The 12201-nt window shown below is 46.8% G+C and overlaps 1 protein-coding gene across 2 annotated transcripts in view; it reads left to right on the forward strand.

Annotated features, from left to right (window-relative positions):
* FHL1 (four and a half LIM domains 1) overlaps positions 1-12201 on the forward strand; it is a 47448-nt gene that overhangs the window by 21984 nt on the left and 13263 nt on the right. The window contains exon 1 of one of the 2 annotated variants that reach the window (XM_026653040.2): positions 5412-5519. The exons of the other annotated variant lie outside the window; for it this stretch is intronic. Within the exon in view, the coding sequence (XP_026508825.1) occupies positions 5498-5519 (22 nt within the window). The 5' untranslated portion in view covers positions 5412-5497. Of the gene's footprint in view, positions 1-5411; positions 5520-12201 lie in introns of those variants that run through there. 2 annotated transcript variants of the gene reach the window in all.

The following is a 12201-nucleotide window of genomic DNA, read 5'->3' on the forward strand; positions in this document are numbered from 1 at the left end:
TGTATGGCTCCGGTTAAGGAACCACCATTTGACATTGTCTGTTTTACCCATTACTGACCTGCCTCACATACGTCGTTTTTGGGGAAGGTCATTGAGAAGGTGGTGGTAGGTCACCTCTGGCAGTTTCCAGAGTCATCCTGGTTATGTGAGTTTAGACTGCGGTTTTGGGGTAGGCACCGCATTGGCTGCTGGGGTGGATGATCTTCTCCTAGAACTGGATGAGAACCGGGAAGGCGTCACTGCTGGTTCTGTGGGATCGGTCAGCCTCCTTTATGGCTGCTGACCATGAGATTTTGTTGGGATGTTTGCAGTTCCTGGTAGGGCTGGGTAAGTTACTCTTGAGTGGTTCTGTTCAGCCCTTTCTGGGAGTCACCAAAAGGAAGTTTGGGGCAATTTTCCCTCCACTCTGGAAGTCCGTGTGGGGCACTGCAGAGGTTGGTTTTGTCCCTCCTCCTCCTCCAGCTCAAGGCCATAGGAAGAGTCAGTCCGGACCCTTGGCTAGCAGTGAGCTCAACATACTGATGGCACTCCGTGTTTCCATCACATCCAAACTGGCTGGGGCCATGGAGGGAATCACCCAGCATTTGATGGCCTTGCAGAATGGGCGAGGGTGGGCTGGCTGCGAGAACTGTGCTGCTCCCCTCACCTTTTGGGTGGAGTTCAAGGGGCTGATCTTATACATCCTAGACTGGTTTGGAGCCCGGTGACTGGGAGGTGCCCCACTGATGCAGCTGAGATTACCAGAGATGCCCTAGCTGGAGCTTCTTCCATTCGAGTGAGGGGGAGCTGCTGGCAGGGCGATTCGCATGAGGGCTCCATAACCCTGAGCACCCTTCCCTCTTCCGGAGCCCTGGTCCTTTCACCTTCCAGGCATGCTGCAACGTTCATCTTTCACTGCAGCCGTAAAAGGGATGTTTCCCAGGAGATCTTTGGCTGAAAGATGTGTTTTCTCTTGTGGGTGAGTATAAACTGGCCTTTGTGGCACTGGCAATTTGAATAAAAACACTACATTGATACATATTTTTGTTTCAGTTCTGTGAGTACATTTCGGGAGGCACCAAGCACTGTGCATGGGCCCCTGATACACTGAATAAAGAAGTATAATGTTAAGCACTAAATTCCCTCTTCAATGTTCACTGCCTGAAATGACAACCCTCGGGCACGTTTACTGCACCTGTCCTCTGCTGTCACAGATGATTCCAAATCAGGGGGCAGAATTCCATTAACTAGCTGGAAGGAAGAGAAACGATTATGGGGCAATATGCGATTGGAGGAGGCTGAATTTGTCCAGGAGTCCAAGCCATCAGTGTATCCTTATTTGTTTATCAGCCACTTTGGAGTACTGTGTGTAGCGCAGTCAACATACACGGAGCTTTAAAGTAAAACGTTACTCTGAAATGTAGGCATGATGTCCTGCCACTTCTCTATATTTATTGCTGCTCAGTTGTCTCTGATGATGGTGACTAATAGTTCATCAATGCCGGGCTATCTCCTGTCTCTATTTAAGTGGCTGTTTCTGTCTTGTCGAGTGACAGATGGACATGTGAGAAGTCTGAAGCTGCTCAGGCCTTTTCTGGCAGGATGATTCAGGTCAAGAAAATACTCTGGAAAACACAATGTTGAATCACTCTTTATTCAGGTACATGACACGATCCCATAATCCTGCTGCCTGCTCGACAGCCACCACGCTGATAAAAAGTTAACTTTGGGGGAATGTCTCTTTGGGTAACTCCTGTATTAGTTGAAAAAATAAAGAAATTTAGGATGAAATTACCAATGTTAAAAATGCCTAGGGTGACCAGACAGCAAGTGTGAAAAATCAGGACAGGGGGTGTGGGGTAATAGAAAAAGCCCCAAGTATCGGGACTGTCCCTATAAAATTGGGACATCTGATCACCCTAAAAATGCCACAGGTGCAGATCAAATCCTCATCCTTGCGCCAGCAGACCAGTGCCTAGTGCTACAGTTTTCAACTCTTCCTGAATTCAGCAAGACAGGAATAATACACAGAAGGAGAAAGAAGTGAACTCAGAACTCCTGTACCATGAATTCCGGCTCCTTATTGCTTTGGGGTGTAAGGACCTGCGTCCACTGCCCTTCGAAATGCTGCTGGTATTTGATTCTCCTGGCAGGATTGATAGGGAACGCAGGTTGGACTGGCTTCTCCACTTTTCAGTGTAAACGCCAGTGTCTCCCTGGAGCTTAGTACAATGTGGCCTTCTGGGCTCTATCATAATATACATAACAATAATAATAATAATAATACCAGAAAGTACCAGAATAGCAGTAAATGAGGTGGAAAGGGGTCTTGGTGATCACTGGGGTGAAACACTGGTCTGGAGTGAAGTGCGAAATTGCCTAAGGCCATAGAATCATAGAGTTAGAAGAGATGGCAGGGATCATCTGGTCTAACCCACTGCCAAGATGCAGGATTGATTGTGTCTAAACCACCCAAAACAGGTGGCTCCAGCCTCCTTTTGAAAACCTCCAGTGAAGGAGCTTCCACAATCTCCGGAGGCATCTGTTCCATTGTCCTACTGTTCTTACAGTTCGGAAGTTTTTCCTGAGATTTAATCTATATCTGCTGTGCTGTCATTTGAACCCTTGTCCTGCTCTCTGAGGCAAGAGTGAACAACCTTTCTCCATCTTTTTTATGGCAGCTTTTCAAGTATTTGAAGACTGCTATCGTGTCCCCCCTCAACCTCCTCTTTTCCAGCTAAACATAGCCAGTTCCTGCAGCCTTTGCTCGTATGGTTTGCATTCCATCCCGTCGATCATCTTTGTCGCTTGCCTCTGGCCAATGTCTGCACATCCTTTCTATACATTGGTGACCAAAATTAGACACCGAACTCCAAGTTAGGCCTGACCAGCACCAAATAGAGCAGTACTGTCACCTCCCTGTGACTTGCATGCTATGCCTCTGTTAAGGCAACCTAAAATTGCATTTGCTTTTTTTGCAACAGCATCGCATTGCTGACTCCTATTGAGTGCTCCACCACAACACCCAGATCCTTCTCAGCAATGCTGCTGCCAAGCCGGTTATCCCCCATTCTGTATTTGTGCATTTGATATTTCTTCCCTCAGCGTAGCCCCTTACGTTTGTCTTTGTTGAATTTCATTTTGTTGTCTCTAGCCCAGTTATACTAGGACTACCAACCAGGAAAACAGCTATGCCACCACCTCTAGAGTGAGGGAGCTGTGCTCCAGACCATGTTGTTCTGTATTGTGCCACATAAGAGGCAACACATTGGGGGAGGGGTCATGTGGGATCACGTCTCCTCCCCCCCACCCAGAATTGCTGCTTGGTTTGTATTGAGCAGCCTGCCCCCCCCCCCCCCCAAGTATCGGTAGGCATGGGTCGTCTCTGTGCCACATGGTGATAACTTTACATTTATGGGCTTACTATTATACACTGTTGCAAACTACACTCCTGGGATGAAATCCTATGGCCTGTTGAAGTGAATGGCAAAACTCCCATTGACTTCAGTGGGGCCAGGATTCCACCCATTCTGTTCTCCGAACCTCTGCCTGTCCCTTTCTCCCTATTTCTCCTCTTCTCCCTCTCCATTGTGTGTGTGTCTCTGGGTGCGAAATACACTCTCACAGTCTCTCTCGCTAGTATACCCACAGAACACTTATGTGTGTACATAATGCTTGTCCCATCCCATTCATGAATCTCTTCACGCCCATTGAAATGCAGCCATCTCTGGGGTGGAACGTGATAGCTGTTTAACATTGCACAGGAATGTTACACAGCTCTTTAGGCCAGGAAGTGAAGAATACCAAATCTGTTTGAAATTACAGAGGATATTTTAGGGAGGCTATAATTACTCAAGCTGGAATGTGGCGAGAACCACCAGCACTCACATACCCTATGGGGAGTGGTATGCCAGAGAGTTACTAAAACAGTAACAAGAATGGTTATCCATGTGAACACCACACACCTTGCCAAAACAATCCGCTCTGTATACTGTTTATATGGAAGGAGACCGGCTCAGTTAAAAATGCCAATTGTTCTGATTCCCACGGCGTCGTGAACCACGAGAACAATTTGCTAGAGTTTGATATGTTGACTGGGAGAATTTTCTTAGCCAGAGCATTTTAGTTTCTTATGAACAATCTGCTGGATCAACAATAAGTGGATCCACTCTTTTTGCCATTCTGGAAATGAATGTTTTCAAACCTGGTCGTTTCAAGCAATCTGATGAAACTTTCAGACGTAAATGACAGTTGTGAAGAAGGCTGGTTACGGTACTGTATCTTTGCAGCCTGGAAGCTCCCGGCAGAGGAGAGCTGACTGGTGTGACTATTGTACGCATCAGTGTGGTACTTGGCCAACCTTCCTGTAGTTAAAATAGGAGACTTTCCAGATATTTGCAGCACACCTAACAATACCGGCAATGATACTTAGCACTTTCTATTCCAATTGCTGTGCAAAGTGCAGGGGCCACAGAGATGGGCCTTGTTGAAAAGAATTGCAAGGTTAGCTCCCTGATACTCACAGCTCCCTCTGAGTAGGTGAGAGGGGAAAGTTGAGCTTGAGAGGTTAACAGACTTTCCCACGGCCCCGCAGTCAGTCAGTGTCATAAACAGGATTAGAATTCAGGAGTTCCTGGCGTCCAGCCCCGAGCTCAGACCACTGATCACCCTGTCTGTCTGCCATGCCTGGAAAGAAACAGCTGTTCCTGTGGTGTTCGGGCCTCTGCTAATGTAGCTTCCTGCCACTTCACACTGTAAACTAGTGGGTAATACTTGAGAAATGGGGCTTATTATAAAGACAGTAGCAGGCCAGCCTCAGCTGTGGTTGTGAAAACTAATTGCATTAAGTTATGCAGGATTGTAAATACCAGAAGTAAATCTTCAGTGCATGTAAATTCCACCTATTTGTGCCCTATTCACTGTTAAGGGGCCTTGGGTTCTGGCATGCCTAACTGTGGTTTCCCCCCTCGATCTAGCAGAGCTAATGGGGATCTACGAATGGCATTTTTAACTAATTCTGTTTTTTTAGCTGGCCCTTAAATATTTTGCAGTCAGCCTATTTTTTTTTTTTAAATAAAGAACAGCTCAGAATTAGTATAACTGAGACAGCACGGCCCCAAACCGTTTGGGTCTGTATATTAGGTTAACATGTTCTAACAGTTGTAAGCTATTTCTAAAGCCAAGGCCAAATTGTACTTTAGCAGAGAGGTCAAGTTCTTATAGTGCTTCTCTGCCTTTAAAACTAATTTGGATGCTGAAGTAGTGGTGCAGGTATTTATATGTTGTTTATGGTACTTTCACCAGATCCTATTCTTCTCCCTTGGATCACCTAAAATGGTAAGAGTTTTTGACTGGGATTAATCTGTGATCTCTGGGGAGGGGACAACTGCGGGTGGGTCTTTCTGTATTAATAGCCTCCCCTTAAATGTATGTTATCAAACGAGACACATTCTTATCAGCCGAGAAACTCTTGAACTCAGTTGTCTAAGGGGCTGCCTGTGAATTTGTTCCCGTAATAATGGCTTACCACAGACATTCAGGTAAAATGGAAATATCCTAGACTATTTAATAAGTGCCAGTTCTGTGTTTAAAATACCTTTATATTGTGCAACTTGTTTTGGTAGCAGGATATTGTATCATAAAAGTGATTCTTTATTTAGTACATTCTTAGTGGTTTGAACAATTGGCAAGCTGTAATTAATGATAACCATTTAGGATTGCAACAATAGACGTTATTACACTGTGTAGCCAAAGATATTGTTGATTAAGCTCTTTTGAAATGGTTTTAAATAGTAAATGCTTTGCTATACAGTACAGTGGGCAGCCTGGGGTTCGACTGATTTTAGTAAAGCTATCAAATGATCCCCAAATGTGGGGCGGGAGGGAGGGGAATGGCTTGTGGATATTACCTATGGAATGTGCTGGCTTTGGCATTATCATTGGTAGTAGGGGAAATGTACAGCAGCGGAGAATGGAGGGCGGTAGAGAATATAACCACAGATGGGTTGCTACACTTTAGGGGAAGGATTGTGGTTACTTCGCATTTCTTCTCTGTGTTAGTGGTAGCCTCCTTGATCAAACAGAGAGACCCTCTGCATTAGCCAGAAAGAGTAGGGTTCTCGCTCCCATGTACATTGATGGGAGTTAAGCAAGCACGTTTAGTGTGTACCCCTTAGCATACACATATTTCATGGCTTACAGCCTGATGTGAGGAGCTCACTGAAAATGCCCTACCTAAACCGACTGGCCGCTGTTTGGGATTTTGATGGGTGTTAGACATTTTAATAATTTGGTCAATTTCCTCAAGTTAACTGATTTTTTTTAATGGTCCAGTGCATTGTTACACCCACCGTCTAAAGATGACAACTGCTTTTACCATTCTGACTCTCATCGCAAGTGGCTCGGCTCTGGGAATATATTGTAGTCTGTTTGTAGCCCAGCTCCTGCTGACACCAATCTGAACTGCACACATGGAACAAGTGGCGTTCACGGCCCTTTAAGAGTTAATTCGATGAGAATACAAGATCCTTTCAAACGTAGAGGGGAAAGGTATGGAATGTAGCCTAGCTCATGCCCAGAGTCTCAGGTGTCTTTTGTGTAATACGTGTACAATATTCCTACAGAACGAAGTATTGGTACTTCGAATTTTTTATACTAAAGTAAAAATTAATGTAGGTGGCATCACTTTGAGCACCTCTGAGTTAATAGAGCCACTTGTTTCATTTAGATTTTAGCAAGACATTTATATTTTGTTAACTAGCAATTTATTATTAAAACACACACTCAATAGTGAAGACGGTTCCCAGTATGCCACATGTGTTACTATACGGTAGGTTCTTCTTACTGGTCTTGTGGACGAGAGACACTGGTGTGGGACTCAGGAGATCTGGCTTCAATTTTCTGCTCTGCCACAGATTCCCTGCGTGACTGTGATCAAGCGGCTTAGGTCCTGATCCTGTAAGTGCTTGTGCATGTCAGGAGCCCCATTAACTTCAGTGGGGCTTCTCACATGTCGAAAGTTAAGAGTTTGCAGGGTTATGGCCTCAGTCACTCTGCCTCAGATCCCCATCTGTAAACCTGGGTTACTAGCACTTCCCTACCTCAGAGAGGTGTTGTGAGGGACCAATGTTATACCTGTGAGGTGCTCAGATCCTGTGGTGATGGGGCTGCATAGATATTGCAAAATGCGTGAGGAACTTGCAGTAGCCCATGTCTTAATAAAAGCACCTCTCGTTTAGCACACACACAGAGGCTTTGAAATGGAAGAACGCTGCTCTCTCTCACACACACACACACACACACACACACACGCTTTGAAATGGAAGAATGCTGCTTTTGGCTAATCTCCTTGCACAAATGAACCTTAAATGCTTCTTTTCTCCCTCTTTCCGGTTTGCCAGGGGTCCGTACCACCAGCCCGCAATCCCCTTTTACAAGAGGAGCTATTAACTTCATGCCTCATGACTGATGAAGGGAAGGGTCCTTCCTTTCACGTGTAGTCTTTTGGCACCTTTGCGGTTTATAGCAAACCAGATGGCATTGCATGAAGGGATTCAGAGTACAGTAGCTGAGATCCTACACCTGGGACCAGATCCTTAGCTGCCGTACCTCAGCCTAGCCCCATTGCAGTCATTGAAGCTGCACTGATTTACACTAGCATTGAAAGAAAACATCCTCAGCAACCAGAGAATACTGTTTGCAGTGTTGTGATAGCTGTGTTGGTCCCAGGATATTAGAGACACATGGCAGGTCAGGTAATATCCTTTATTGGACCAGCTGCAGTTGGTGGGAGCTTTTGAGTTTCACAGAGCTCTTCTTCAGCCTCCTTTGAGCGCCTCAAGTAATAATAGGAGTTCAAGATATCCAGTGACACCTGTAATCCCCTTTTTGTTACTCTTCCAAGAGCTCAGACTTCACTGGGAGCAGCAGCACCGATTTTCCTAAAGCAGCTCCAGAAACTAACCCCATCTTAAGCTAGGTATTGAGTTCCCAGCAGCTCTGGCAATGCAATGCCCAGACCTCACTCCCTGGTGAGCTGGGCGACTGTTACTGAAGAGCTCTGTGAAGCTTGAAAACTTGTCTCTTCCATCAACAGAAGTTGGCAATAAAAGAACTGAGACTATGTCTGTACTGTATCAACATACCAAGAGAAGGTTAGTAGGTTAAGGTCTCATCTTCCTTCCTAAGTGGCAAACAGGTTAATAAAGTTTAAGCGCAGTTTCCCTATTCATTTTTACAGCCCAACCTTTGAGTTCCTGTCTAAAGCTTTATCGCATGTGTACATGCTCCCTGGCGACATTAACACACATCCTATGCTAAGTGCTCTGCTTATCGGTTATGCTTAAGTTTCATTTGTTAAATGTGGTCTGCAAATCATTGCTATGCCGTGTTGCTTTATATAGCCCAACTGAATTCCAAGTAATCAAGCTGGAGGCCAGGAAAGCCAGGAAAACGAGTGTTCTTATGGTTGGGGGGAGAGAGAGGGCCTTGCAGAAGGGTTTAGAAATTAATGTTCACAGAGAGAAGTTGATTACTTAGCCCTGGATATTGTGTATTGCTCGCAGATAGAGCTTGCTCAAGCGTGTCATTCTAAGCAGTGTTTATTTGTATGACTGCAATCATCCTTGCACCCAATTTCAAACGACGTTGTAAGTAATGCTTTTTGGCGTTGTGTTCTTTGGAGGGAACGTATTAAGAAATACAGAGCTGTTTACCATATTGTAGAATTATTGCTGACGATAAAGCCAAACAGAAAGCTCACCCTGGAAGCTGAGGCATGCTTAGCACAGTGACCAGGGCCGGCTCCAGGCACCAGCTTACCAAGCAGGTGCTTGGGGCGGCCACTTCGGAGAGGGGCAGCACGTCCAGCTGTTCGGCGGCAATTCGGCGGACGGTCCCTCACTCCTGCTCGGAGCGAAGGACCTCCTGCCGAATTGCTGCCGCAGATTGCGATCGTGGCTTTTTTTGTTTTGTTTTGTTTTTGTTTGTTTGGCTGCTTGGGGCGGCCAAAACCCTGGAGCCGGCCCTGACGGTGACAGTGCCCAAGACGTTGTAGAGGGTGAAAAGGATCGGTGTGTATGAAATGAGGGGTGGCGGTGGAAAAGGAGCAGATGCTCTTTTTGCACAATCAGCTAATTGGCACCTTTTTGGTCAGGTAGATTTACAGCTGAATTGTAACTTGTTTTCACATCAATTTGCTGACATGTGATAAGGTCGTTGGTGTGGCCTGCTGCCCTGCAGCGGTAGCCCAGCTCACCAGGGAGTGAGGTCTGGGCATTGCATTGCCAGAGCTACTGGGAACTCAATACCTAGCTTAAAATGGGGTTAGTTTCTGGAGCTGCTTTAGGAAAATCGGTGCTGCTGCTCCCAGTGAAGTCTGAGCTCTTGGAAGAGTAACAAAAAGGGGATTACAGGTGTCACTAGATATCTTGGACTCTTGTTATTACTTGAGGCTCTCAAGGGAGTTTGAGGAGTTGGCAGGTAGTGTAGCAAATCCTCTTCTGGCAGTTCACACCCCCACACGTCTACACATAGCTTATCCCTCCCCTCATGGAGATCAGCCCAGGTGGGAAAGTCATTCAAGTCAGGTTTCAGAGTAGCAGCCGGGTGAATCTGTATCCGCAAGAACAGGAGTCCTTGTGGCACCTTAGAGACTAACAAATTTATTTGAGCATAAGCTTTCGTGGGCTACAGCCCACTTCTTCGGATGCATGCAGTGGAAAATACAGTAGGAAGATATATATCTACACAGAGAACATGAAACAATGGGTGTTACCATACACACTCTAACGAGAGTGCCTGTTTCCCAATCAGTATTTTCTTGCCTCAGTGATTGTATGTAAAGCTGAAGGAAAATATGGATCGCAATATATTCTGATGATGCGTGTGTGATACTTCTGAAGTTAAACAATGCTGCTCAAACTCCCTTCAGCTAGACACCATGGTTAGGAAAAAATTAGCTTGTAGAACAGTTGCATCCCAAGAAGACACCTTCGAGGTTATTTCAAGCTAGAACATATTTGGGGTCGGGAAGGAATTTTCCTCCAGGGCGGATTGGCAGAGGCCCTGGGGGTTTTTCGCCTTCCTCTGCAGCATGGGGCACGGGTCACTTGCTGGAAGATTCTCTGCACCTTGAAGTCTTTAAACCATGATTTGAGGACTTCAATGGCTCAGACACAGGTTTGATACAGGAGTGGGTGGGTGAGATTCTGTGGCCTGCGTTGTGCAGGAGGTCAGACTAGATGATCATAATGGTCCCTTCTGACCTTAAAGTCTCTGATTCTATGAACACATGCACCACACTGTCTTGCTCTTGAAGTATGTGCTGCGCCTGTGACGTTCTTGTATCCTGTGATTAGTGCTTGCTTTGACGTGTGGAGAGCTACTTTGCATTGCTATAGGATATGTGTTGCCCTGGCATTGGTCCATACTGTACACTGGATAGCCGCTGAGCAACTTGTGTAATGCAACTCCGTGAAGCTGCGCGCTGAAATAAAGACAGGTGAAGGAAGACAGAGACCAGGAGAGGGGGGAATCCTGGTATTTCCCTACATCCAGTGTGGGGTTTGCGATCGATGACATGGGATTCCTTTCCAGACAACAGGGTCAGGGTTGAAGTCCCTGGAAGTTTGGGCAAGTTCAGTGGTGGGGGTTGTAATAGGGGCAAGTGACTAAGAGGATACGAATCTCTCTTCTCCAAAATACTGAACTGCTGTGGCTGCTGCCGAGTCTCCAGTCGAGTACGGGGCGGGGTGGGGGTGGGGGGTGTCAGGTCATCCATGCTGTGGCACTGTGCCTCCTCCCTGAGCCCGCCAGCTCCATGGCAGCCTAGGAGCCATGCTACTGGGGACTACCTCAGTCCACAGTGGCCCCTGGGGAGTGGGGACTCCGTGGGAAAGGTCATACGGCCTCAGGATCGGCCCAGTTCCACACAGAGAGGCTCTGCAGAGGTGCCTGGGCTTCTTTCTGTGTATGTGTGTGTGTGTGCGCGCATACGCCTGTGCCCAGGGGATGTGCTCCATATGTGGGTTGGGGGATGGCTGGGAATGCTCCAGGCCATAAATAGTCCCTCTGTTTACAAAAAACAGAACCTCTGGTAGCTAGAATCTGGCAGGAGTTGTGTGCTGGCCCCTTTGCTTTTGTGTGCCAGGACTAGCTGGTGCTGGTGTATCGTTTGCAGACACTAAAGCTGGGTCGGTAGCATTGTTGTCTGGTGTTAGTACATGATGCATTAAGGTTCAGCGACGCGGTTGCAAGGAAGGGCCATAGGTTTGTAGTTATGTGGTCTTGCTCAAGGGGATCATAAAACTAAGATCAAGAAATGATCTAATGCTGCCTGCCCTGGACTGCATTTAATTCAATTTCTTTCAAATAAATCCTGTTCGGCTGACAAGGCCGCACATATTTGGCCATTGTCAACATAGTTCCCATATTTCTCATCGGTTTACATGTTTCGGAAATGTGGCTCTTGACTCAGTTCCAGGATGTGCATGGGCTCGACGCTGCATTGTCAGCAGGAGTTCGCTGTCCCGCTGGCCTTGGCAAGGCAGTGTTTCCAGACAGGAACACTGGCCTTGGGCCCAATAAAAAGCTGTTCGCCCAGTTGCTTGGGCTTTATTTTACGAAAATGGAAAGAGAACAGAGACGCTGGAAGCTCTCTTGTAATTGCTGCCACTGGGTCACTGTGCAGCGCCCACCTCTCGGTGTGCATCCGCTCCCCTTCCCTCTCAAACAAGGGAGGGGACTGTCTGATGGGAATACTCAGAGCGCGCCGCGCATGCGTCATGTGTGTTCTAGATTAGTCAGGGGGGTTGCGCAGATGGGACTGGGAGCAGAATGTTACCCAAAGCTGGAGGAGCCCAGAAACCAAATAGGAGACAAAAAGGAGGTTTCTCCCTCTTGAAAACCTAGGCAGCACCAGTGGGTGCGAGCCCACCCCCTCCGCCTCCTACGTTTATATTTCAATGTGTTAATAACACCAGAAGAAATCGAATCCAGTGTGACCCGATGGCCACCTACACGAATGTGCGGCCTGAGCAGGGAGCATCAGGCAAGGATGAAGGAAACAGCAGGTTCGCTCCAGAGAGGCCCCTCCGGAGCTTGGCAGCCAAGGAGCGTTCCTTTCAACACTGCTCTGTCTCCTTTGGTGAGGAAAGTAACGTTTGCTGCTGGTTGGTTTGTAGTTAATGAGACACAACAGAACAACCGACCTGCTGGTGTTAA

The sequence above is a fragment of the Terrapene carolina genome, unplaced genomic scaffold (genome assembly GCF_002925995.2).
Source record: "Terrapene carolina triunguis isolate 2854851 unplaced genomic scaffold, T_m_triunguis-2.0 Scaffold131, whole genome shotgun sequence".
Taxonomy (NCBI): domain Eukaryota; kingdom Metazoa; phylum Chordata; order Testudines; family Emydidae; genus Terrapene; species Terrapene triunguis.